General features: G+C 39.7%; 1 protein-coding gene across 2 annotated transcripts; it reads left to right on the top strand.

Annotated features, from left to right (window-relative positions):
• Window position 1: 1 nt before the first annotated feature.
• WRAP73 (WD repeat containing, antisense to TP73) lies at window positions 2-27,650 on the top strand. Of its 2 annotated transcripts, none has more exons than XM_037880957.2 (12): window positions 2-362; window positions 3,679-3,831; window positions 4,412-4,528; window positions 18,916-18,988; window positions 20,508-20,611; window positions 21,302-21,388; window positions 21,866-22,000; window positions 22,091-22,168; window positions 23,679-23,784; window positions 24,969-25,094; window positions 26,066-26,257; window positions 27,106-27,650. In XM_037880957.2, the coding sequence occupies exons 1-12, from the start codon at window positions 294-296 to the stop codon at window positions 27,213-27,215; spliced, it is 1,350 nt and encodes a 449-aa protein (XP_037736885.1). In that variant the 5' UTR covers window positions 2-293; the 3' UTR covers window positions 27,216-27,650. The 2 variants fall into 2 exon arrangements, with proteins under 2 accessions (XP_037736885.1, XP_037736886.1); XM_037880958.2 differs by lacking the exon at window positions 2-362 and adding an exon at window positions 645-902.
• The last annotated feature ends 308 nt before the right edge of the window (window positions 27,651-27,958 follow it).

Raw genomic sequence — 27,958 nt, 5'->3', positions numbered from 1 at the left:
CGCTTCCGGCCCGGGAAGGCGGTTAGAGGCGGCGGGGAGCGGGCGGGTTTGAATCGGGCTGCGGGTTCACCCCCCACCCCCGCCCCCGGGAGTCGCGGCCTGACTCGGGCCCCGGCTGCGGTTCTGTGCGAGGCCGCGTTGTCAGGGGAACGGGGCAGGCCGCGCTGGGGCCTGGCTGCCCCTAGCTCCCCCGCGGCCCGGCTCCCTCGGGCTCTGGGTGACGCCGGGCACTGGGGCCGCGGGGCCCGCGCACCGGGCCGGGAGCTCCCCGCCGCTGCTCTCCGGGGCCCGCCATGAATTTCTCGGAGGTGTTCAAGCTCTCCAGCCTGCTGTGCAAGTTCTCGCCCGACGGGAGGTACCTGGTGAGTGGCCCGGCGCCGCGGCTGGCCGGAGACCCGCAGCCCGGGCTCTGCAGGGGCTCGGCCGGCGGGTGCCGGGCCCGGCTCCCCCTGACAAACACCCCGGGGTCGGGCTGGCCCCCGGCGCTTCTCCTTCTCCCACCTCCAGGGGGTGGGTTTCGGGCCGCGCCCCCCGACGCCTGCCTTGTGTGCGGTGGCTGCCTGGTCAGGAAACCGGCCCCCGGCCTCTCCCCTGAGGTCTGGGCCGCCTCTCAAACCGGGGGTCGCGGGGCTGCTGCGTGGGGGGTGGCGAGCTGCTAGCCGCCACCCCGAACCCCCTTTGCCTCCAGCATTCATGATGGCGTTAGATGGATAGAAAGTGTTTTCAGTTCACAAGGGAGCCGCGCTCCCAGACTTGCTGTGTGCAAGAGGTCACCCGGGCAAAAGCTGGAGAGCCACTGCATGAGATCCTCCTGCAGAGCCCGCTGCACTGACGGGAAATGTGCAGCTAAAGTGAGAAACGATTTGTAGATGCGTGTGGGCTAGTGAACCTCAAGCCAAAAGGTATTCACTGCAAATAGGAGACTCAGTTTTTAAAAAAGAAAAAAGAAATTCGAAACAAAGTACAAGTGAAACTGAGAGGGACTGATGTCTAGGGAATCTGTCATCAGGGTAGAAAACAGTCAACAGGGGTCTTGCAATGTAAAATGGAATTGTTCTATCAAATAGTAAAAGTCTTTTAAAATGTAACGTTTTATTTTAATGAACACACTTTTTTATTCTGAAGGTAATGATCTTGTAGTGATGTTCCTAACTAGTGACACATTTGATATAAACACTTTTGTGTGAAAATTACATGTGGAAATAATGCATCATTAGTATAACTGTTGAGACTCATTAAATACATTCAAAAGCAATGTTAATATTGATCACAAAATTCAAGATTTTACTAGCAAAAACTAAATTTAATCTTCCTGGGATATTGTATATTTCTGTTAACCACTTACTTATTAAGGGGCTTTACCAACTTTTTTTAGTTTCCTAATAAAACTATTTAAATCTTTAGTAAAATTTGCATTTATCATCCATTCCCATACCCAGTGTATATAACCAAACAACAGACATGCACCTAACTTTGCTGCTGCTGTTAATAATCTTTTTAAAGTACAATCAAAGTATTGTATAGAAAATTGGTCACTAAGATCGAACTGTTTTAATGTTCCTCAACACTAGATATTTCATTACATACAAACAAACCAACAACAACAATGGAGGGGGTTAAGGGAGAGTATGCTTACAGCCATTAATACTGTGTGGATTTTAGTTAATGAAAAACGATCCTTCACGTACCTTACAATATTTTTTCATTGTGAGTAATAGCAGCTGTTATAAAAAAAAATAAATATAGAAACATCTGTATTGGCCTTCGTGCTTTTTGAAGCAACTGACTTTTGTTTTGAGAGGCAGTAATTATTGGGGGGACGGGACGACACACTCCCTTGTTTTGCTTTGTGTAAGAATTAGCCGTAAGTTTAGCAGTAGGAATCCATAAATGTATTGTTCAAATGAACGTTAAAAGCCACCATTTTACTGAGCTTTTTTTCGAAAGCTGCAGGGAAAGGTATCATGATCCTGCAGTTATGGCACCGCACTGAGTCAGGAGACCTGTGTTCTGTTCCCAGCTCTGCCACTAATTTGCTGGGTGACATTGGGCAAGTCAGTTCACCTCTCTGCCTGTGTTTCCGCTCCTTCCCTTTCTGCCTTGTCTAGATAGATTGTCAGCTCTGTGGTATGTAGGGACTGCTGTACAGTGCCTAGCATAACAGGATCCCAATGTCAGTTGGGGCCTCTGGGTGCTACCATAACAGTGAACTGAGGGAGAGACAAATAGCAGATCACTTAGTCTTTTGCAATCAAATCCCTGTACTTCGTGAGCTGGTTTCTATACTGCAGGTGATAAAAAAGCATGAGTAACTTTTTTTAAAAAAAATTAGTTTTAGCAAAACAATTTAGTGAACAGTCTAGTTACAATATATAACCTTCTCTAAGTTTTAACTTCTATTTCGCTCTGACCGTAAAGATAATGTCATACAGTATTAAGTATTATAGTGACACCTACTGGTGATCAGTTTCTTCATTACTTGCAGTTACTGTACATTAGTTTCTTCATCGCATAAAACTTCACTTTGAACTGACTGACTGTCAGACAAGATCTCAGCCCAAAAATTGAATGTTCAGGGTCAGGCTTGTTCCCAGTGACATCATTGGGACTAAGATGTGCCCCTCAGTGTTTTATTTAAATTAAGAATTACAAATATTTCTAATGCACTAGTTTAGTCAACTTTAAAGTTATGAGTCAAAACAAAAAATTGCAAAGTTTAGACCCATTGTCTGTATTGTTTGAAGACACTTTTTAAAATCTTGAGGCTCTGATCCTGCTATGAGTTCTCAGTTGTGCAATTGCTTACATGTGTTTTACTTCACTTACTCCAGAATAAGGCCGTAGCCAATTTTTCATTAAAAGGAAAACATGAAATGGAAGAAAAATAGTTTTAAGAAGTAGGTGCAATTGAATAGTATAAATAGTAGTAATGGAGCAAATAGATATTTTTCCTTACTTATGTAGGCCCTAGTCCTGAAAATACTTAAGCAGCTGCTTAACTTTTATGACTAGTGTCATAATAACCCATCCCTTTTTTTTTTGTCTACTTTATGCATTTGATGATGCTTTCTGTATAGTCAGTTTGCTGAGTTTTATGGGCATAGCAAAAGGGGGAGGAGAGAGAGAAAATAAACATTTTAAAGTAAGAAAATTGACTCTGAAGTCATGAAAATTGACTGGGGGAGAGTCAGGGACATGTGCAATATCTGAAGCTACTTTAATTCATTTTTGAAATTGACTAGATTCAAGTTGATTGTATCATCTTAAAAAACAAAAACAGTTTTTGTGATAGAAATGTTTGAAAATGTTTTTGTATTTTCAATGTAAAACAAATTTAGTACCTTTTTTAAAATAAAAAGTTTGGCCTGAAACCAAACATTTCTATCCTTCAGCCTTAAACACATAGGTGAGTTTTGTAAACTCTTAACAAATACATTAAAATCATCTAACATTTGCTTTGGATTAATCTCTATTCACCTTCTTTTGCAATTGGTTGTGTAGCTCATAACAAATCTACAAATCCAAAAGTATAAATCCTGGTGCATCCAAAACGTCTAAACTCTAGATCAGTGTGGTAGAGAGTGAATGATGCAGCACAAGTCCTGGCACTCTTAAGTCTCAGTTAATAACTCTGATATGGGTGCGTCAGTTAAGCAGTTTATTTTTGTTTGCATTCAGGCTTCGTGTGTGCAGTACCGTTTGATAGTTCGAGATGTGAACAACCTCCAGATCCTTCAGCTGTACACTTGCCTGGATCAGATCCAGTACATAGAATGGTCGTCGGACTCTCTCTTTATCTTATGTGCCATGTATAAACGAGGGATTGTTCAGGTAAGTACAGATACAGCATGGCGTATTGTTTCTGTCTAAAATTTACTAACTGCTAAATTGAGAACTTCTAATGTCAAGCACTAATTGAGTGTCTTTGCCAAAGACTCTGATTAATAACACATGGTTTGAAGAAAGCCGAGGTTGCTACTGTTTGTCAAAACCTTGATTAAAAGGTTATTTGTTAGTCTGAAGATAAATAACATCAGAATAAAAACACTTGGAGCAAATGTGTAAAAACAAAAGCTGCTACCAAGTATCTCATACATCTCTTATTTCAGAAGGAAATAAATACATGCAGACTCTTATTAAAGGGAGCAAAAGCTTTAAAAAGGATGGGTATTCAGAAAACATGACAGAATAAAATATGCTTTATGACTTGTGTTAATGCACAGAGATGTGCAGCTTACTTTTGTAATGGGATCCAGCGCCAGTCCTTCATGGCCAAAGGCTTTCAAAGGTTTCCTGACCCCTTGGTATGTGTTGATGGAATTTTCTTTCTTAGCTGTAGCGTGGCTCTGTGATGAGAGGAGGTTTTGGTGTGCTATTCAGTTTGCTGCACTGACTAGTCTCTCTGACCTAGGTCTGGTCCTTGGAGCAGCCAGACTGGCACTGCAAGATTGATGAGGGGTCAGCAGGATTGGTGGCTTCGTGCTGGAGTCCGGATGGTCGTCATATTCTCAATACAACCGAGTTTTACGTAAGTGTGAAGTCATGATTGTTCTGTAGAGTATCCTATTACTGCCTGCACACCGCTTCTAAAATAGCCTAGAGCTCTTAAAGCTGTAGTGTTCTATTAATCAATGTATATGCACATTTTTTTCCTTGTTTTAGATCATTCTGATTTAATCACCGCTTAGTTCTTTTACAGTTTGCTTTCTGATTTTTTTTGATGAAAAGGTGGAATACTGAACACTCATGCCTTTCAAAATGAAATTATGCATTTAAAAAAAGATATGACCAGAAATTAAAATTTGGGCAAAAAAACAATACACAAACTTTTTTCCAAAATCTGTGAACAGAAATGTTTCTAAAACTCTAACGGGAACAGTTATTTTTAAACAGATTTCCTCCACTAAGGCATTAAGAGTATTAAATTGATAGTAATCTACCTGATTTTCATCATCCAAGCTGAGGGATGCAAAAAGTAAGCATGAAAAGTAATACAGAAGCAGAGTTTTTTTAAAAATGTAGTTCAAGTAATTTAGTGTGATCCGAGTAATATAGGTTTATGGCATGCTTTTTAAGTAAGAGTGCCCTTTTAAATAAAAATAAGGCAGTGCTGTTTAGATAAATTACTTCTAAGACTTAGAACCTGACCTGCAGAAAGTTCCACATATGCTTAACTTTACTCATGTGATTAGTCTTATTGATTTCAATGGAACTTCTTGCAGGACTAAAATTAAACATGTATTAGTGCTTGCAGGATAAGAGCCTTAGTCTGGAATCCTAGCCAAGATATGACACTGAGTTTGGTCAGTATGAGCCTGATTCAAAGCTCATTGAAAATAGTGGGAGGGGTTTCATAGGTGTTTTCAGAACTATCTGATTTGATCAGGGCTCAGAGCAGTAATAGTAATAGTGAAAAGAAGCTAAGAACTAAATACAGTAAATTTGCCTTGCCACTGTACCTGTTCTCTGAATATTCATAAACTTCATATACCAGGGCTGTCACACCAGCAGCTTTCACCAGCACTAAATTCACTTTTTAATCCAACAAATTCATAGTATCTGTGTGCTGCAAAATTCTTTAATGCTTATGGAGATTTCACCTGTCTGGATATGAGCATCTTTTTAGAGGTAAAGGTGAGGAAACGACTTGAGAGGAAAAATTCACTTCTTCATTCTACACAGTGGACCTTGATTCCTATATCTTGTTCTTTTTACATGTGTGAAATTCCCATTATCATCCATGGGAGAAGCCCTGTGCTGGCAGGGAGAGCAGAATATTGGAGTTGGTATCTTTGCTGTGTATATGAGAAGAAGATTTTGTGTGTGTGTGTGGATGGTAGAGAGTTAATACAAGCCTGGAATGCTAACATTTCTAAGTGAGTGTGAGAGTGAAATTGAATACAGCCAGAAAATATTTCATGACCCACACACTGGGATTTTTAAATGAGTTTCACAAGGGAGTTTTTGGCGTCCAGTGTAGAGGGAGAACAGTTTTCTGACTATAAATCAGCACTTCCTTTCTTTTTCCAGGGGATTGTGGTGACTACACAGTGATGAATCCAGGAAAGTGTTTCCCAGTTTTTGTTGTCCTTGTTGGGGATAAAAATGAGTCCAGTTGTTCAAACTAAAGACAGACACATGTCTAATAGGCAGGATTGTTGTAGTTTGAGTAACCAAAACTGTGGGCGGCTCCTGCTGCTGCATGCTCCAAGTAGGCTCATAATGGCACATGCATGCGGGGGTGGACTAGTGAGTATTTTTTTTTTTTTTTTTTTTACCACCTATCAGAACTCAGTTTGACCCTACAGGATTTCATTTAAGCCTTTGCCAAGTTGGCATCTGTGCTAGGATAGGTTTTCTCTCCAGCTGTAAACAGGTTGCTAAATTAACTTGTGTCAGACAGCTGCTTGGGTTATGCTGGTGTCTGTGTTGTGTTTACTCTCTAGTACACTATATCTATAGTCTCTACTGGGACAGACAGTGTTTGAGACAGGAAATAGCAGGATACTTAATATCATCATATTATGTACATTATCGAGTTCAGGGATCATTTGAAGGCTTTAAAGGTTCTGTGTTAACCCACACTGCTCAGATTTGGTAGTCTGACATTTTAATATAGAACCAACTAATTATGACTCATACTTGTAATTCTTCAGGTCAATATATATGCTCCAAAATGGGTTCACTAATATTTTTTCATGTTATTTTAAACACATGGTAGTTTAAAAAAAAAAAGTGTGATTGTGGTACTTTGTTTCTAGCTACGTGTGTGATTTATAACTCTCTATAACTAAACTGTATATGCATTATTTTCATGGTGGGTGTTCTGTATGGTATATGAATTATAAACAAAGTATAGTTCATAACACTGATTCTTCTGATCTGATTTGCGTACAAGAAACCAACATCTAACTTAAAATAAATGGGAGACTTGTCCATGAATACTTCGAAGTCCATTATTGCTCATGGTGTGCAAACTCAGTAGTGGATATCTTTTGAGACACATAGCATTATGCTGTATGTATCTAAGATCAATGCAAATCTGAAAATGTTTCAGTTTAAACTTGTTTTATTGCAAATGAGAATCCTTCATACATATAATACTCCATATATCTGAGACCAAACATTATGGCATAGTATCCAATAATACAAAATGCTATAGGTAGATGGAATCATAGGACTGGAAGGGACTTCTAGTCCAGTCCCCTGCACTGAAGGCAGGACTAAGTATTATTTAGACTACACATCCCTGACAGGTGTTTCTCTAACCTGCTCTTAAAAATCTCCAGTGACTGAGATTCTAACACTAATATCTAACACTTCACATGAATGATGCAATCAAAACATGCAGAATGGTACACAGTTCAACTCAGTGACACGGTCTTACTGGAAATAGAGTGTGGAAAAGTGCTGTACTTATATATATATATTTTTTTTTGCTGAGTACTGCCCAGCATTGTCATTGGTATGGGTATTTATGGTATATTGAGTTTTTAAATAAAGCTGAGCACAAATCCCTAACTTACATATTTTCTTTTTTGTCTTGTTTTGCTGCCTAGTCTTTTTAATTGAAGTTAGCCTACACTTTATTGACTAAAGGTCCTGGAAAATATTAATCCGTGGTCAGCAACTTTTTGATCATTGAATTTGGTCCACTGAATCCAGCATCAGCCACTGTATCTCATTACAGATAACAGCAAAAGAGATACTATTTCCATCAAACATCTAAAAGCAGCAGTTGATAGCAAATATTTAAATAGGTGTGAAAAAGTAAGATAATTAGGATTACAAAACATTGAGTACTATTTTAAATAAGGAATGTGTTAACAAGGGATACCATTTTATGTACCATTTGTAACTGTTGGATAAAGAACCAGCTATATTAGGGATGACAAATGGTAATGTTTAGTTTAATGAAAGAGTCCCATACAATTACATCACATAATGGCAAGCAGACAATTCTTTTAAGTGCTTAAATACGAATACTAGAAGTCTAAATATGAAGATGAAGTGCCATGTCGTGTGTTTAAATGAGGATATTGACATAACCAGCATCACAGAAACTTGGTGGAATAAGGATAATCAATGGGACACAGTAATACCAGGGTATAAAATATATCGAAAGTACAGAATAAGTTGTACTGGTGGGGGAGTGGCACTATAGCGTAGAGTCAAATAAAGTAAAAATCTTGCTGACCACCTGACCAGGATGCTGATAGTGACAGTGAAATGCTCAGGGAGATTAGAGAGGCAATAAAAATAAACTCAGTAACAATGGAGAATTTCAACTATCCCCATATTGACTGGGTACATGTCACCTCAGGACAAGATGCAAAGATAACGTTTCTTGACACCTTAAATGACTGCTTCTTGGAGCAGCTAGTCCTAGAACCCACAAGAGGAGAGGCAATTCATGATTTAGTTCTAAATGGAGCACAGGATCTGGACCAAGAGGTGAATATAGCTGAACCGCTTGGTAATAGTGACCATAACATAATAAAATTTAACATCCCGGTGGGGAGGGAGAGGGCAAGGACACCAAAGCAGCCCACCATGGTAGAATTTAATTTGAGAAAGGGGAACTACACAAAAATGAGGAAGCTAGTTAAACAGAAATTAAAAGTTACAGTGCCAAAAGTGAAATTCCTGCAAGTTTAATGGAAACTTTTTAAAGACATCATCATAGAGGCTCAACTTAAATGTATACCCCAAATTATAAAACATAGTAAAAGAACCAAAAAAGTGCCACCATGGCTAAACAACAAAGTAAAGAAGCAGTGAGACAAAAAGGCAAAAAAACTTTTGAAAGTAGAAGTTTAAATCCTATTGAGGAAAATAGAAAGGAGCATAGATTCTGGCAAATGAAGTGTAAAAATATAATTAGGATGGTCAAGAAACTTTGAGTCTTTGGCTAGCTGTTCTTCAAATTCTAACAGCAAAAAAATTAAGTACATCAGAAGCGGGAAGCCTGCTAAACAAATAATTTAGCACTCGAGATGCTAAAGGAGCACTCAAGGAAGATGAGGCCATAGTGGAGAAACTAAATGAATTCTTTGTGTCGGGCTTCACAGCTGAGGATCCAACCTGAGCCATTCTTTTTAGATGACAAATCTGAGGAACTGTCCCAGATTGAGGTGTCATTAGAGGAAGGTTTGAAACAAATTGATTGATTAAAACAGTAATAAGTCACATGGACCAGATGGTATTCACCCAAGAGATCTGAAGGAACTCAAATATGAAATTGCAGAACTACTAACTTTGATACGTAACCTATCATTTAAATCCGCTTCTGTACCAGATGACTGGAGGAGCTAATGTGATGCCAATTGTTTTAAAAGGCTCCAGAGGCGATCCCAGCAATTGTAGGCTGGTAAGTCTAACTTCAGTACAAAGCAAATTGGTTGAAACTATAGTAAAGAACAGAATTATCAGACACCTAGATGAACATGATTTACTGGGGAAGAGTCAACATGGTTTTTGTAAAGGGAAATCATGCCTCACTAATCTAGAATTCTTTGAGGGGGTCAACAAGCAGTGTACTTAAATTTTCAGAATGCCTTTGACAAGGTCCCTCACCAAAGGCTCTTAAGCTAAGTAAGCTGTCATGGGATAAGAGGGAAGGTCCTCTCGTGGATCAGTAACTGGTTAAAAGATAGGAAACAAAGGGTAGGTTTTCAGAATGGAGAGTCGTAAATAGTGGTGTCCCCCAGGGGTCTGTACTGGGACCAGTACTGTTGAACATATTCATAAATGATCTGGAAAAAGGGGTAAACAGTGAGGTGGAAAAATTTGCAGAGGATACAAAACTACTCAAGATAGTTAAGTCCAAAGCAGACTATGAAGACCTACAAAAGGATCTCACAAAACTGGGTGACTGGGCAAGAAAATGGCAGATGAAATTCAGTGTTGATAAATGCAAAGTAATACACATTAGAAAACATAATCCCAACTGTACATATAAAATGATGGGGTCTAAATTAGCTGTTACCACCCAAGAAAGAGATCTTGGAGTCATTGGGGATAGTTCTCTGAAAACATTCATTCAATGTGCAGTGGCAGTCAAAACTAACAGTACTGGGAATCATTAGGAAAGGGATAGATAATAAAACAGAAAATATATTGCCTCTTTCTAAATCCATGGTAGGCCCACATCTTGAATACTGCATGCAGATGTGGTCGCCCCATCTCAAAAAGGATATATTGGAATTGGAAAAGGTCAACAGAAATTTTAGGAGTATGGAACAGCTTCCCTATGAGGAGAGATTAATAAAACTGGGACTTCTTAGCTTGGAAAAGAGATGACTAAGGGAGGATATGATAGAGTTCTATAAAATCATGGCTGGGGTGGAGAAAGTAAGTAGGGAAGTGTTGTTTACTTCTCATAACACAAGAACTAGAGGTCACGAAATGAATAGGCAGCAGGCTTAAAACAAACAAAAGGAAGTATTTCTTCACACAGTGGACAATCAACCTGTGGAACTCCTTGCCTGAGGATGTTGTGAAGGCCAAGCTATAACAGGGTTCAAAAAAGGATGTCTAAGTTCATGGAGGATAGGTCCATCAATGGCTATTAGCCAGGATGGGCAGGGATGCAAAACCATGCTCTGAAGTGTCCCTAGCCTCTGTTTGCCGGAAGCTGGGAATGGGCGACGGGATGGATCACATGATGGTTACCTGTTCTGTTCATTCCCTCTGAAGCACCTGGCATTGGCCACTGTTAGAAGACAGGATGCTGGGCTAGATGGAGCATTGGTCTGACCCAGTATGGCTGTTCTGATGTTACTGTGTATATTTGTGAGAATATGATGTATACAAAAGGTGCAAAAACTGTTGTGGTTATACTTAAAACAGGAAAGTCAAGGAATGCAATGGTTATGGTCTTCGTAGAAACATTAAGTTATATGTGTTTCATTGTCTTTGTGTATTTAAGTTACATTTAATAGTGTATATGTCTGAGAGTTAAAAGTTCCTAGGACTCTATTGCATTCCCTGGTATTTTGTATTGATTTATTTAAATGTGATCTTAATGCTGCGTTAACAAAGTTGGTTTTGTATGTAATGTGTTCAATTTAAAAAACAGCAACCCCCCTCCCCCACCCCCCGCCCCAACCACCCATACCTGGTCATGTGTTGTGTAACACTTAATAGGACAGCACCAGAATCTGAAAAAACAGTGGATGAGAGCAGAAGTAACAAAACAAGATGGATATGCGGGGCTTCATCCTGCAAGCCTTCTTCAGATGTGAGGAGCTTTCAGGCTTGCTCTTCTAGCTTGCATTGCTAGGAGGATTGTGGAATGGGTGGGTCTGGGTTGGGGGGGTGTGGGTGGGTGGGTGTCAGTGAGACAGTCCTCCTGTAAATTGTCTAAGCAGCTGGCCAGGCTGGGACACTATAGACTCTGATGATATAAAATGCTTAACCCTTTATTAGGGTCTGCCACCATCTTTGCTAGCTGTCAGCTGAGCATACTCCAACGTGCTTTCAGTCACTTATAACTTTTGTTTAGCCAAAAGTTCCCCTTTGTGTCACACACTCATAGCAAAGGCACTAGTCCAAAATAAGGGCTCATTACATGCAAAGTTTGGAGGTTGATTTTTATCATCCAGGGTGCATTGAGCTGATTTCCAGTTGTTGATGCTTACAGCAGCCTTCAAGGGTGAATAGAAACTGAACAGTGACTCTCCTAATGGTGCTGTGGGGTTCCATGTTTCTGTTTCAGTGACTCCAGATCACTCTAGCTTAATTTAAAATCTAAAAGATGTACTTCTAATTACCAGCTCTGTAAACTCAGCCAGGAATCTGAAAGTCAAGCTGAATTCTTTCTGGCTCACTTAGAAATCGTAGTTAGTTAGTTCTCACGAAACGGAATAGAAATCTGGTCAGTCTCCTGTAGTTATATCTGTATTTTTAGTAGGGATAAAAAGTAGTGTGCTCACTTTACCTGCTATAGGAAACGGCTCTAACTCTGAACCGGGCGTGGGCACAGATCCACAGAGAGAAGTGACCATTGTCAGAGCAGAATGGCACTTTCAAGCCTATTGCTGTATTACTAGAACAGCCTGGTAGCATCTGCCAATGGGAAAGCGGATACTATGCCAGATATCTTGCATCTTATGATGATGTCCTTCTGTCTGCATGCTCCACAATGTGGGAGTGTATGTATCTCGAAGAGAACTCGGCTAGAATGTAAGGAGGGGGAAAGTGGACGTTTGTAATTAGCTATATAATGCAGATTGTACATGTGACACTAGGATATTGTCATATCCCACCCATCCTGCAACTTATGCAAATTTGGTATGTTCATTTTGTTCAAATTGTAGATAATTCACTCCCCTGATTCATAGGAGAAGGAAGCTTTAGGTTTCCACTCTTTTTTTCATTGTGACTCCCATGTTTACCAAAGTACAATACAACAATCAGTAACATTAGTTCATCCAATATTTCCATTAGGAATCATATTTTATGAACCGCATATTTCTGCGTTTTCTAGCACAGTCAGGGGGTTAAGACGTCAGTGAACCTATTGTAAATTACAGCCACAGTTTTAAAAAGTGTGCTTTTTGTGCATATTGGAGCTAATCCTTAGTAATTGTAAATGGCTATATTGGTTGAAAAATACTTTCTGTCAAGGAATGTGCCCTGAATAATCCTCTGAAATCCTGTGCTGACAGACACAGCTATGGAAGGAGGCCTTGTGACCCAGTCAAGTCTGGGACAAAAGTTGACGGTCACTTGAGATGCAAGTTTGTTTAAAAGTGTGTATTTTTTTTATTTATTTATTTATTTTTTGGTCTAGTGAAAATCACCAGTCTCACACCTGCCTAAAGCTGTCAAAGTTGGGATGAAATCTCTAACCCAGCACTGGACTGTTTATCACGTTACCATCTACATACTTTTTTATTCTCAGCTGTTTTTAAGCTATTTTAAAAATGCTGCTGCTTTTGGTTTGTTTTTCCACTGCAAAACAACAGCTGAAAACTTCCTGGACAGCATGACCATTAGGATTTGAGTTTGTCATTTCACTTAGTCCAGTCATCCGCACTAAAGAGAGAACATCTTGGAATGGTTAGTAAAGAAATGCTTGCAGTTGATCAAATCAATTTTTGCTTCAGGGAAAAACTTTTTTTTCACAGAAAACTCCATTTGTTAAACTTTAAATGGCTGTTTTACCTTTTTTCACATGCAGTGAGCACTGTACTCTCTTCCTTCCCTTCTTTGTTTCATTGATAGCAGAGACCATCTTTCTTGTGTAGTTTTCATAGAGGTTTAGGGCAAGTATGTGGATAAATGTGGCTGTTACCATTGGGAATATGGAGGCTTTCTTGTCCATGGGACTAGTTACACATTGACAATGAAATGTACACAGTATAACTATACTCTGCATTTCATCCATAGATTTCAAAGTGCTTCTCAAACTTTGGGTAACAATCTTCCTATTCAACAGATGGGATAACTGAGTCGCAGACAGTAAGAGCAATATTTTCAAACTTAGGTACCAGAGTTTAGGCACTTTAAGTGGCCTGATTTTTTCAGGTGCCTTATGTTAGGCACCAGTGTTTGAAAATGTTGGTCTGTGACTTGTTTAAGGTATCAATGAATCTCGGATCTCGTGATTCCCAGTTACATGCTTATTGCACTAGACCACAGCTGGTCCTCAAGTGACATATCTGAGCTGGACAGGAGAGCCTATGGGTTTTTGTGTACTTGTACTCCACAGGTGCATTAAGAGGCTAAAAATATGTGCTTTGCCTACACAAGAAGCCTGTGTGCCCACTATAAGACCTTCATTTAGTTTGGTATTTCTTTTATAAAAGAAATATCTCTTTGTAACAGTTAGTTACAGACTTGTGACTTGTGTAATGTACTGGGTGTGCAGTCTGAACCTATCAAATCATCAATATTATAATGACCATTTTATTTATTCATTATAAATGAAGTAACATATAGACAAGATATATGTAGAAATATGTGCAGTAATATTAAAATGTGCTCTGAGTGTCCACGTGAGTACATGCTATAGTAGTAAAACAGATATTTAATAGAACTTTACAGTGAAATTTGTCATAAATGGCTTCTCCAGGGACGGACAGAATGAGGGGGGATAAAGAAGAATTGTACCTGGTACAGTTGCAGATATTTTGGAGCTGTTTTAAGATTGGAATTGCATAATAAAGATCATGACCTCTTGTATAGGTTTCTCTGCAATAGTGAACAGTAAATGTCTTTTGAGAAAATACTGACTGCAAAAATGGTACCCTTTTTTTGGCTATATATGCTTCATAGGTGTTTTCAGAACACTCTGATTAAAAATGTAATCCCAACATGTTCTAGTTTTATTTTAATCACTTTTCCTGTCTGTAACCATACTGTATCTGGATATACCTTTTGTGAGTTTTGGGTTTTGATATACCTTTTGTGAGTTTTGGGTTTTCATATACATTTATTTATTTAAGCTTAGAAGCTACCAAACAGCACAAAAGCCAATAAAGTTCTTGGTTAAAATAATATATTATATACGTTATTTGCTTATTTATTCCAAACTGAGTATTATCATCTGGTGTCCAAGCAGTTAGCTCGAGGTGCATTCCATCCCTTCCTGTGCAGTGGAACTAGTGTGGTCCTCCTGCATGAGAAGGCAGGCTGCTGAGCACCGATGTGGGGTTCGTTCTGCGCTGCTCTAGAGGGCAGGTGGCTCCTCTACTGTCTCATTTCTCTCATGGGGTGGAGGCTGAAACAGAGCAGAAGTTAGAGTGCCTCTACAGCCTGTGGGGAGACTTGCTTTCTTGCGCCCTCTTGGAGTTCTCCTGACCTGTGTACTTGGGTTGACTCAAGCAGCAGGGATTTGCCCTATCCTGGGGGGCCAAGACTGTTTATGTGGGGGCAGGGCAGGAGAGCATCATGCAGGGGACTTGGACACTGGCACCCTTGGTTCTACCTATTCTCTTCCTGTGGCACATACATCTCCTGTGGGCTCTAAGGCTTTGGTCTAATTTCAGTTGTTGGGTTTAGTGTGCAGCTGCGGGTTGATGTTGGTCACCTGTGACATACAGGAGGTCAGACTAGGTGGCCCCTTCTGGCCTTAAACTGTGTGACACTTCCATACCCAGGAGGCCAAGTCAGTATTACAGCTATAAACTTGGATGCTTGACTATAACCCAGAACTTAACATTCAAAGCTTGTATTAAGTGGCCGGGGTGTGTGTGTGTGTGTGAGAGAGAGAGATGCTGGATTGGATTAAGGGAGGAACAGAGACAAGTGCAATTAATAGGAGCAAGCAGGATGCCTCTATTGCAGTTGCTGTAGAGGAATGTGAGTGGGCATGGTGTTGGTATTTTTAAAGTAAATCTTGTATCCAGAACAGCCTAATGGTGTATTTTTGTGTGTCCAGAAGCCAGCAGTTGTGGTGATATAAAACTTGATTATTAAAGGTCAGTCTAGTGTAGGGGTTCTCAAACTTCATTGTACTGCAACCCCGTTTGGACAATAAAAATTACTACATGACCCCAGCGGGGGGGGGACGAAGCCTGAGCCAGCCCAAGACCTGGGGAGGTGGGGGCTAAAGCTGAGGCCCAAGGACTTCAGTCCCAGGCAGGGGCCTGTAATTTGAGTCTTGACGCCCGGGGCTGAAGCCCTTGGACTTCAGCTTTGGTCCTGGGCCCCAGGAAGTCTAAGCCAGCCCTGGTGACACCCATTAACATGTGGTTGGGACCCACTTTGGGGTCCCAACCCACAGTTTGAGAACTGCTGGTCTAGTGGATTCTTGTTGAATTACTATATTAAGTACTCTTAAAGTTAACACTGTAGGTCCTTGCAGAGCCGTCCCTAGGGGATGGTGAATCGGGGCAACCACTCCAGGCCCCGTGCTTTTGGGAAGCCCTGCGGGCTGGTGTGTTGGCTGGCGCTGCATGGGCGGCGGGTGAACTGCTGGCTGGGGGAGGCTACCCCCAACCCTGCCCCTTCCACCAGAGGGAGAGCGCGCGATGGCAGCGCTGCAGCCTCCCCCAGCAGCCCTGGAGTGCTGGGAGGGAGAGTGGCATGGTCCTAGCCCCCTGGAGCCCAGCGGCAAGGCCCTGTGTGGGCGGAGCCACACTTGGCTGTTTGGGGAGTCCACTACCCACCCCTGGCGCAGTTAGTCCCAGAAGCGACATCACTTCCGCCCCAGGCACGACCCTGGATCCTTGATTCTTAGTTCAGAAGGAGCTAAATAGGAAAGTGATAAGAGCAGTTAAACTCATGTCCTCCGCTCCCTCTTGCACTTTTTCTTTCTTTTTGCTTGACATGAAAGAGGCTTGGGGGCCTAACTGGTTGTTTCTCTTTCCGGCTAACTAGAAACTCTGATTCAACTTCTGAGTGATGTCTTTAAATCTCTTTACAAGCTTCCTTGCTCTTTAAATTTATTCTTGTGATGCTCTGTGTAGAGGTTGGTGTATTTAAAAAAAGGAAGTGTTAGTCCTTTTTGCTTTGGGCCTCTCCTGATGCTTCTCTGTGGAGGTGACAGGATTCTTTGAAGTAGAATTTAAGCATTTCAGTTAGGACACGGGGGCAGCACTAGAATTTACAGTTTGCTCCATACACTAGGTGTGATAGTGGCCACACCCAGGTGATCAAGTGCTGGATCTTACTTGGTAGCAAGAAAATGCATTCTAGTAAAATTGCTGTAGAAACATAAAAAATGGCACAGCTGATCAGACTAGTGGTTCATTCAGCTTGGAATCCCATCTCCAATGGTACCAGTTACTTCAGAGGAAGTTGCAAGAATACCTATCATGGACAACTGTAAAGTAAACTAACCATGGTGGAAGCTCTCCCCAGCTCTGGCAGTGGTTGGTTTGTGCCTCGAAGGGAGATACTTCCTCTAGCTTCAGGATTGTTATACACCAGCCAATGTAACTGTAGACATAACCATACATATTCTAGGTTTTATTTTTTCTCCTTTGCTTGGTGGAAGGGTTAAAATCAATACAAAGAGTGATGTGGTTAAACATTGTACTAGGCCTACTTTGCTATTGTTTGTAAGATTTGGTGGTGCTGTGATAGTTTCAGAAAAGATTTCTTGGTGTCCCACTGTACTGTACCTTTCACTTTGTTGTAGTATCCCCTTGTTATAACAAAATATTGAAAAAGCTAGAAAAAATTTATATTGGAAAATATTCCTCTCTCCAAATATAAATGCAAAGGTTCACATGACACACTGATGAAGACATGTGTCTGGTGTTGCTGCCGTTGCTATGGTAGAGTAAGTATTTGTTTTTAATTGAATAATCTGCAGATGGTAATGCAGAGCCTCTATAATACAGGCTGTGACCTTGACATGCTGTGGAGAGGCCTGTTTTGCAGCTGACTGCTTCCTCTGTGGTTCCCGAATTCTACAGATGCATGAATCTCCAAAAATACCCCAAACACTATGTAAATGGTTCATAATTAGTCTTTTGAAAATCAAGGCCTTCCAATAATTGCATAACGTGTCACTTTTCTGTTTGTGTGGTTGAGAAAGGGGAAATTAAAATGAAAATTGGTTAGCTCAGATCTTGATTTTTTGAAACTGAAAAATACAGTGACGAGTCAGTAATTAGAAATCTCATCCCAAGAGATGCAGCATTTCACTCTAAAAACGACATGTTGTTTCCTATTCTCATATCATTCACTAAGAACCTAAATACAAGAAGAATTTCTCACCTCTTGCCAGCCTATGTATTTCACGTTCTTCCAGATTCCTGTGATGGTTTAGAAATCTCACAGATCTGTGCAAAAATGATTTCCTAATACACATTGGCAGTCATGATGCTAGCTCTTACACTACTATCAGCATTTAATAATATGAATGTAAATTTTAATATTGTTGGCCATGTAACTTCCTGCTTCTTTTATACATCTCATCAACACTGTATTGCTATGTGGTTCCATTACTAAATCGGAATAAATATCATTGACTGAAAAGTAGAGATGGGATTTTGTTTGAGGGAACCTAACATTCCTAGCAATCAGAGCTCACAAACTTCCTTAGTTAAAACCACAGAAATAAGGAAATGAAAGGATAACGCTAAACTGTGGTGACTAACTCCTCCCGTTATGCCTAAATGTTGCAGTGCACACATGTAGGTTCAGTTTTGTATAGAGGCTTGCACATTAAGGTTAGTTACATTGGTCCAGATCCTCAAAGGGTCGATTTCAGCAGAAGCTAGGAGCTTAAAATACCTCTGGGGATCTGGGCCATACTTCCAAAGTGTAGGACTGGGGATCTAGTTTGTTATAGCTCCCAAGTTCACTTACATTTTTAATAACCTGATCTCTTATTAAGCACTCTACATATAGCCCAGGGTTCTGTTGCCAGAGTTCTGGACCAGGTTGGGCACTACGTCTCCTTTTTAAAACAAAACTAAAAAGCTTCAAGGTAAAGTGGCATATTAGATAGAAGTCTGGAAGAGGACTGGGTGCGTTGCTTTGTTGGAATCTCCAGCCTTTGGGCAAACAGGAGTGCCAATCTCAATGTGTCCTGGATAATTCTGTATACTACAATACAACACAACTTCATTATTTTATAATGACTTCTATATAAACTCTACCTGAAAACATTTTACAGAACTAAATAAAACAGGACCGCTATATATCTTTTAAGTTTGAGGCTGTTTTTAACTTGATCAATTATTACAATACCTAATATGTGAAGGGTATTACAGAAGGGTTATACATTTGTTGGGAAAAGAGGTTTTTTAATAAAACATAAGTACAATCTAATATAGAAACACTAAGATTTAAGTAGAACAGTTTTGTTACGAAAAGTTTTGGTTCCATGTTCGTTTGTTTTAATGTGAGACACTCCCAGTGTGAAAAGTTTAGTGTTGAATTAGATTCTCTGTACGCTTTTTTTGTCTGCAAAGATAAACAAATACTTCCCTGTGTCTCTCTTTCCAACAGCTGCGGATAACTGTCTGGTCCTTGTGTACAAAATCTGTGTCTTATATCAAGTATCCCAAAGCTTGTCAGCACGGTGAGTGTATCATACCTAATATAGGAAAAGCATTTTTAATATGGCAATAAAGGAAATTGGAATTTACATATAATCAAGCATACATTTATGGTCAGGGTGTATTCAAGTACCTTTCTGCTGATGCTTGTAGATCACCTTGGAGGGACATGCATATCTTATTTAAGGTACGTCCGCCCTTACAGCGGCATGTAGAGTACAGACACTGCACGCCCAGCTAGTATGGGTATAAAGAGCAGTGTAGACAGGGAGGTACAACTTAGGCAAGTAGAGTGACCTACACACCTGAACCCTAGGGTGTATATCTCCATGTCTCTCTACATGCCCAAGCAGTGTCTTCCACATCTAAACTGCTATTTTTAGCAATTAATGTCCAGCTGCCAGAGCTTTCTCCACCTCATTGAAAGGCTCTAGTAGTGAGGAGGCAGAGAGGAAAGGCTCCAGCAGCTCCCCGCTGCCAGAGCCATTAGCTATACACCATGGTGACAAGTGTGGACACAGCCTGCCTTATACTGGGGGGTGTAGCTACGTGTACCCTACATGTCCCCACAAATGTAGACAAGGTCTTACTGAGCTCAGTACCAGTGCACTACCATTACTGTTTGTGTGAACCATGGGAGCTAATCTGCAGTCATCGTAGTCTTACTAGGAACGAGAAGTAAATATTACATTTAGCATATGCACCTATCCAACTTCCAAACACCAGTGAAAAAGAAGAGATACTGAACAAAACCACTGCCAAGTCTGCTAGAAATCAGTGATATAGTATTTCATGTAGCTAGTATAGCTAGAGATTGGATTGTGACACAAACCCAGAACAAAAAATGTGGAGTATAAGTATCCCCTCTCATTGCTCATCTTTTTGTTATGCACCTGTATTCAGTCCTCATATACATGTGTATATAACGGTGACAGACTCTGGGATCCTGCACAGAGACTCAAGGCTCCTCAGAGTCTTCTTAATGTCAGGTGTTTGAATCACGTAGGAAGATTGAGTATTTACTGCTGAGTCAGTAGCAGGTATATTTTGTTACCTGAAGGCAGGATGGAAGAGAGGCTGAAATATCCCTCTTGCAGAAGCAAAGGGAACTAGGGTGGGAACAGGAAATTCTGTAGGGAAAATACCAGGTACAGCCAAGCTTGGTAAGGGAGATCTGAGATTGAAACTTCTTGAATTACCATGAAGGTCAAAACCTAGGAAGGAAGGAAGATTGGCCTATGTACAGTGAAGTACTCTTCAGAGAAGGGTGGGAACTCCATCTGTTTACAGTTTTTTAGATTATAGGCTCTTTGGGACAAGTATTTTGTGTGCTTGAGTCTCAGTGAAGTGCCTAAGACGCTTTTTGGGCATCTAATAGGTATGCCAAAATGATTTCCAATCATCATTCACATTTTTCTGAATAAATTCTTACTTCCAGCTGATTTGGCTCATAATTGTTTTCAGCTTTGGTGCTTCAATAGGGCCAGTTTCACAAGTATATATATTACTGGTCTGGACTGTATTTTCTAATCTCTCTGGCAGGAATAGCCTTCACGAAGGATGGTCACTATATGGCGTTAGCAGAGAGGCGTGACTGCAAAGACTTCATTAGCCTCTTTGTATGCAGTGACTGGCAACTACTGAGGGTAAGACATGTCCTTGCCTTCCATTGCTATTGCACAGATTTAAAGTGTACTCTGCATAGTGTAGAGTCTAACTAAATCATTGAACAACTCTAATGCTCCACTTTAGACTCGGCGATTCGGGGCATTTCCTCTGATGGCTTCTTCCTTGGCCTGCAGGTGTGTGGGGAGGCAGAAAAATTCTGCTTAGGAAACCACATTCAGGAATGATAAAGCACTGCATTCTTTTTTTTTTTTTTTTTTTTACTGTGAGAAGCATTCAGATGTTCTGGCATAATCTGAGCAATCCTGCTGACAGTAAAATACATTGCCGCAGCACCATGATCACAACTTGCTTTTGCCAAAATGATGATCTGAACAACAAGTTACAACATAAGAGAATTTGTGTTTTTTATTACAAAGTGCACTTTGTTTCAAAAGATCTTAATTTTTGTATAGTTTGGTAGGAGAAAATAAGGAAGCAGTGAATGTCGTGTATTATAACAAAAGGAAAGGAAATGTTTCTAGTCTATGCATTCAGACATATAAAAGGATGTGCTAACTCTATAAGATAGATATATAATGTTTTTTTAAATGTGTAAAGGTAATGTGATACTAATTTAGGATTTTACTTTTAAAGTCAGGTGCAACCGTACATTTTAAGTACAGTTTTTAAAACTGTTTCATTGTTTTATTTTCTTTGCATTTGGGAAGCATTTTGACACTGAAACTCAAGACCTATCTGGGATTGAATGGGCTCCTAATGGCTGTGTGTTGGCAGTGTGGGATACTTGTCTGGAGGTATGAGAAAATACAGATTATTTCTGAAGATCTTGAACACTTAATTAATGGCTCCTGAACATATATTAAGCTGCTACATAGAATGCAGTACCTTTTAAAAAAATAAAATAAAATGAAGGGCTTTAAGAAACAATTTGTAGTATTGTACTTAGGTATTGGTGATGGGCGTCAAAACACTGTTGCTTAAATTGCCATATAAACTCATTCTTACCAAATTATGAAAAAATATAAGTAGGATAATTTTAAGTATCTTTTTAAAAAAAAAAATTTACCAACTTGGTTTTAAAAATTGCAGAAGATTCTAGTAACTATCCAAATAAATAACTGCAGAATTAGTTTATAAGATATAGAAAAGGGAAATTCCATTTTGAACATCTGTGCATTGAGATGGGGATGGTTTTTAAAAAGGAGTTATGTACTCTTTGTTAGTTTTTAACAGTGTCACTTGTCTTTAAATCAAATCAATTTGTGTTACAGTATAAAATCTTGCTGTACTCCCTTGATGGCCGTCTGCTGTCCACATACAGTGCATATGAATGGTCACTGGGTATTAAGTCAGTTGCCTGGAGTCCCAGCAGTCAGTTCTTGGCGATTGGCAGCTATGATGAAAAGGTAAAAAAGGAATTTAAACCCATTCAAGTCAGTTGCAAAATGTTGTCATAGCAATCCCCTCTTACTACCTTACTATTTACCTTGAAATAGGTGCGTATCCTGAACCACGTGACTTGGAAGAAGATTACAGAGTTTGAACACCCTGCGACCATTGCTAACCCAAAGATAGTAAGTATAGAATGAGGACCCTTTGGATCCTTAGCAGCAGTTTGTTTTGATATCTTTGGTAAAAGCTTTTTTACTTGAACTGAAATCCTGCTGATTTGCAAATGCTGCTAAGGAAATTGAATGAAAATGTTGAAGTAAGGAAAATAGATTAATCATTTAGTTGACTTCTTTCAGTGAATTCTCTTCTCTTTTCCCCTCCATCTTCCTTTTCTCTATGTAAGGGAGTCATAGATAATTATTGTTAAGTACTCTATCTTCTGATAGAGGTGGTGGCTGTGTTTACAGACTGGGTTTGCATGTGGTGGTGTACCCAAGTGCTCGGAAGCTGAACATGAATGAGAACTTTGTATATCTCAGCGCTATACAATTTGCAGTGTATGAATAGTGTTGGATTTGATTTGAAGTGTCTTATGGTGACACCTAATTTCATGTGAAGAGTTTGTGGCCACAGTTTTTTTTACAGTTCTCAGCAGGGAGATAACTGTATATTCTACTTCAAAATCACAGGCTCTCTCTGTCCCCACCCCTTGTGAGGAAGAATCTCCCCTGGTAGTAGTAGTAGTAATAATAATACAGCCAATAGAAGGGACGGAGCAGATCTCACATAATATGCTATATTAAGGATCAGTGTTTGTGGTGTGCAGACTTAAATAAAAAAAATTCATATAAATCTATGGTTGCTGCTTATCAAGGAATCTGGCAGGCAGAATATGCTTTAGTAAAATGTCTCCTTGCTAGAAAACCATTTTAGTTCTGTGGTAGCGGTCTTCATTATTGCTCTTTATTTTCTCTTCCAGTCAATGTGACTCAAGCATTTTAGATATAAACCTGGCTGCCAGATTAAGTGCTGCAACACCCAAATGTATCCGTTATCCTTCAAATTCAGAATTAAGAATAAAAATGTAAACTTGAGAGGTAGAATGAGAATCAAATGAAATAGGTCAGTCCCTTTCCATTGGAAAGAAGAGAGCTCCTGCTAATAAAATTAGATTGGGAGCTCCAATTTAGTCACGTTGTTAGCATTTCATCACTGTTTCCTTTTAGCATTATCCCATTAACATTGCTTGTTTGCAGTGGTTCTCAATGGCATGGAATGAAATATTGCATGTCCTGCTGTATTAAAGATTGCAGTTATATTACCAAATTTACCTTTCAGTTGGTAAGGGATGGGAAGGTGCATTCTGTGTGACTCATTTTACATAGGCTCTCAAATGACAACGATTGGATTATTTGAGTTCCATACAATGTCCATTTCTGAATTACATAATTGCTTTTTCTAATTGTGGGCCCAATTTTCAAATATGGCCACCATCAGACCTCAAAATTTAGTATTTCCATGCCCAAATCTGCCTGCTCCCAGTGTGCAATAGCAAAGAGCATTGAGAAACACTGTACGTTTAAAATGAATGTGCCTTAGTGCTCATTTTGAGCATGGGATGTGGAGGACTCAACACACTACGCTCAAATCTTGCTAGGCCCTTTTGTGAAACTGTCTTCTCCTTCTGTGTAGATTGTATATAAGGAAATGGAGAAATCCCCAAGAGTTGAAACAGAGAGCCTTGCTTTCCCTCCAGCCAGAGCGCAAGCCAGCTCTCTCTTCAGCACACAGAGTAAATGTAAGCAAACTAAAATGGACCACTTTAGAATACCTGTGATGTAAAATATTTAAGCCTTGTAAATCAACATTATAGCTCACTGTGCCTCTGAAGGCAGGGGCAAACCTTAGGTTGCTAAGGGGAAGCCCATTCAATTAAATGCAAGACTTCAAAGGACATGTTTTCCTCCGCTAAAAAGGATGATGGTTGCAGAATGGGGCTAAAGGTGAAGATCTTAACTTAAGGGCAATGAAGGGCTCCAGGAGAAGCATGGCAAACTTTTGCGGGTCAGTGTGAGTAGAAGTGACAGACAACCCGCCCCTTCCCAATGTTGTTTTATTTGTGCAAAATGTGCCTCGGAACAGGGTGATTTTTGGCTGGTTTAAGTCTCTGCAACAGTGATATTTCTTGTCTAGAATTATATTAACTGCTGCAGATGATGCAGAGTATACTCATCTTATTGTAGGAGGCTTCAATCAAGGGGAATTTCCACACTTAAAAAAATTCAGAAGATGTGACAACCTAAAGCCTCTCTAGCTGCCTGTACTGATAGAAATGCTGCCTTTTTGTATGGTCAGGTGGAAAAACGGGTGGCTACATCAGGAAGGGTACATTATTTTTATCTAACAAGTTCTGACCATGAATTTTTTTTTTAATATTTCTAATTTAACACCTTTACTTTTTCAGACAACAGTCCCTGATCTCTTTACTACTACTGATATTTGACTCAAAGTTCAGCATATACTATTATAGTGCTGAGCAATCATTAACTAGTTCAACTTCATTATTCCCTTCCCTTACATGAGTGTTAATATATGAGATTTCAGAGTAGCAGCCGTGTTACTCTGTATCCGCAAAAAGAAAAGGAGTACTTGTGGCACCTTAGAGACTAGTCTAGTCTATACTTTGCCTATATGTGAGATGTTATAAAACATGGGTCGGAGTTAGGAGATCTTGGTTGTATTCATAGCTTTGTCTCAGACTCTTCTGTGTACCTGTTTTTCCTTCTGTAAAAAGGAGAAATACTATCTGACAGGTATGTTGAGACGAAGTTTGTAAAGATCTTTTGGATGGAACATCTTACAGAAGTGCAATATATTACTATTTTCCTATCATTTCAGAGATAACTGTTAACTGTTTTTAGAAATATTATCGCCATGTCCATATGGACTTGCTTGTTATAGTGCTTGTATTTCAAATTTCAGATGACATTTCCCAGGTACCAGTTTCTTTACAGTACGTCAAACCAGTTGCTGATCGGGCAAATCCCAGAATAGGAATTGGAATGCTGGCATTTAGTCCTGATAACTGTTTCCTGGCAACCAAAAATGGTTAGTACCTAGTAGGCTATATTTTAAAGGAGAAACCCTTTTGGTTTTATCTAGGTCTTGTTGTTTCTGCTATAAATAAACAAGTAAATTACTTAATTGTGAATTATTTGTATTCTGGCCGCAGCTAGAGGCCCCAGTTGGGATTGAGGCTAGCACTGTACACAGAGGGAATTCAACCTTTAGCATAAACCACTAAGCTGTGGGACCAGCTATTAATTGCTGCATGAACTCATAGCCTTGGCTTTAAGTACCATGTGCTAAATTATCTTCCTTCATATTTACCTTAGCTCACTATACTGTATGATAATCTTAGCTAAAATCCATCTCCCCTCCCCGCACAAAAGTAATTTTCAAAATATTAGTAATTTTTGCATTAGCAGGAACTGTGGGAGTTCTGGACTTTTCATCTAACCTTTTCCCTGGTAGATCTGGATCTCTCTATCGGGATAGAGCATTCCTGGTGCTAAGGTGTTATCAATAAAAGGGGGGGAAAAAAATCTTAGGAAACTGGTGGAAGGGGGGGGGGGGGGGCTTAATCCAGTTCCTAGCTGAGAAATGTTCACATGACAAAACCCACCAATAGTGGCATCTCTATGTAGTTTTAGAAAAGCCAGTGAAGGAAAGTTCTACAGATTGAATTACTCTTTTTGTCCTAGTGGCAATTTCCCCAAAGTGAGGACTAAGGCGCACTGCTAGGGTACTGCTGTACTGTACTTAAGACTGCAAGCCCTCTGCACACATTCAACATTCACAGTGATGTCACCTTTCACCATTTCTTAAAGGGATAATGAGTTAAAGGTTATGAATCTTCAATGCTAGTTGCCCAGACTTTTCTGCACCAATGCTGCAAGCAGTAGAGTAGATAGGTTACTGGTAGTGAAACCCATTTAATGTGAGATATTGCAATGACATTGCATATAGTGTTATGTTCCTTACAGTATTCTAACCATTTCCCTGGCCATTTCTAACAGATAACATTCCTAACGCCATCTGGATCTGGGATGTTCAAAAGCTGAAACTGTTTGTAGTCTTGGAGCAGTTGTATGCTGTTCAGTTGTTCCAGTGGGATCCACGTCAACCTCGACTTGCCATATGTACTGGGAATAGCAAAGTGTACCTGTGGTCCCCAGCAGGCTGCGTGTCAGTGCAGGTACCAATGGAAGGTAAGGCCACCTAAAACTACTACTGCAAGTCAGAATCATTAGTTTTATTAATGTATATAAACGATTGTACTGTTAGTGATAGTGATGTTTTGACGGCTAGAAGTGATCAAACATTTTGGGTGTTTAGTCACATATTCCCTACATTCAAGAGATTATGGGGAGAATGGCACATAAAGCTTACATCTAAGGTAATTAAGTTATTGCCCTAGCATGGTAATTTATTGACATGTAAATCGAAACACTTCAACGCTTTGCTTTCATATCAGTTAATTTTATATGGAAGCTGTAGCTGTCTGGTATACCAAATGCCAAAATAAGAACTGTGTAGTGCCTACCATACTTTTGGGTACTTTAAAATTAATTACTTTTTGTGGTGCTTTTAGAATTTTAACATGAAATCTGAATCTTAAATCTACTCCAAAAAGGCAGAATTAAGGTTCCTATCTATCCTTTCCTCTATTCCAATCTGCAGGTACACAGTAAGATCTTTCAGTGGACTGGCTGGCTAATTGCTTTATAAATATCTTTCCTACTTGCAAGTTAAATATTATATTAAATATAACCTATAGCATGCTTCTTGGCTTAGTAGTTCTTCCATGGAAGAAAATTTTACCTTCAGTGTCAGGTTGCAGATCTTTGCAACAGTGATCAATTTTGTGATATTTACTTGCATTAAAATATGGTCAATCTCAACTACAATGGTATATACAGTACAAAATTCTGTTCACTCAAGCCTCTTATCTCTTACTGATGAAATTACTAAGCTATTCCAAGTAACAAGATTTCTGGAACAGAATTATTGTAACTCTTGATTTCTTGCTATTTATTTCTTTAATTTGTATCTGCAGGTGACTTCCAGGTCCTCTCGCTTTGCTGGCACCCTAGGGGGGACTCCATGGCACTGCTGAGTAAGGATAATTTTTGCATGTGCTACTTGGAAAGAGAAGAGGTAAAATAAGAGCAGATAATGGAACCCCTCCCTCTGCCCCCCAAGGCTAGAAAAGCCTGCCTTGCAAATGGATCTTTGAAAAAGTGCTGCTATATCTATATGGAACAGATGAGAATGGGCAGGCCCTCGTTGTTCAGCAGGAAGAGGTTTTATACTAATAGAAAATCTTACGTTTGGGGGAGTGTAAGAAGACTCCCTTAGGTGAAGTACTGTGATAGTTACTTGAAATGAAGTGTGTTCGACAAAGGAATTTAGAAAGAGCTCTCTAATTTTGCAACTAAAATTGTGGAAACTAGCAGTCTTGATTTTATGAAGTTTTAGGGTTCAAAGACTTAAACCTTATTTTGAACTTTTGTCAAAATATTTTCTAAAATGGTATGTTTGTAAATAGTGTATAGAGGTTATTTAATTTGTATAAATGTCAATAAACATTTTGATAGCTTCTGCTAGTGTGGCTACAAACTATCAACCCAGCATTATCCTAAATAAGTGTAGAATCCTCTCTATTAATATTCTGAGCTGGAACTGAGGTTTGAAATGCACATGTACATATCACTATTGCTGTCACCCTGATTTCAAGTGGATAGTGAGTAACTACATACCATTGTACATCAATCCCTATTCCCCCCAAGGACACAAGGTTCAAGAAAGAATAAAAGGCAATTTTCCAGCTGTTTTCATGGAGTAGTGTACAAGTTCATAGACTAGTCTTTGCATTTGGTCACTCAATACAGTGAGTGCTCTCTTCTATT

The sequence above is a fragment of the Chelonia mydas genome, chromosome 18 (genome assembly GCF_015237465.2).
Source record: "Chelonia mydas isolate rCheMyd1 chromosome 18, rCheMyd1.pri.v2, whole genome shotgun sequence".
Classification (NCBI taxonomy): Eukaryota; Metazoa; Chordata; order Testudines; family Cheloniidae; genus Chelonia; species Chelonia mydas.
Note: the sequence above shows the minus strand (reverse complement) of the source record. Positions and strands in the feature narration are given on the sequence as shown.

Excerpts from the sequence above, each read along its gene's own strand:
- WRAP73 (XM_037880957.2), top strand. The coding sequence starts at position 294 with ATGAATTTCTCGGAGGTGTTCAAGCTCTCCAGCCTGCTGTGCAAGTTC. Across the intron at positions 23,785-24,968 it reads CTTCAGCACACAGAGTAAAT|ATGACATTTCCCAGGTACCA; the intron begins GTAAGCAAACTA and ends TTCAAATTTCAG. Across the intron at positions 25,095-26,065 it reads TTTCCTGGCAACCAAAAATG|ATAACATTCCTAACGCCATC; the intron begins GTTAGTACCTAG and ends CATTTCTAACAG.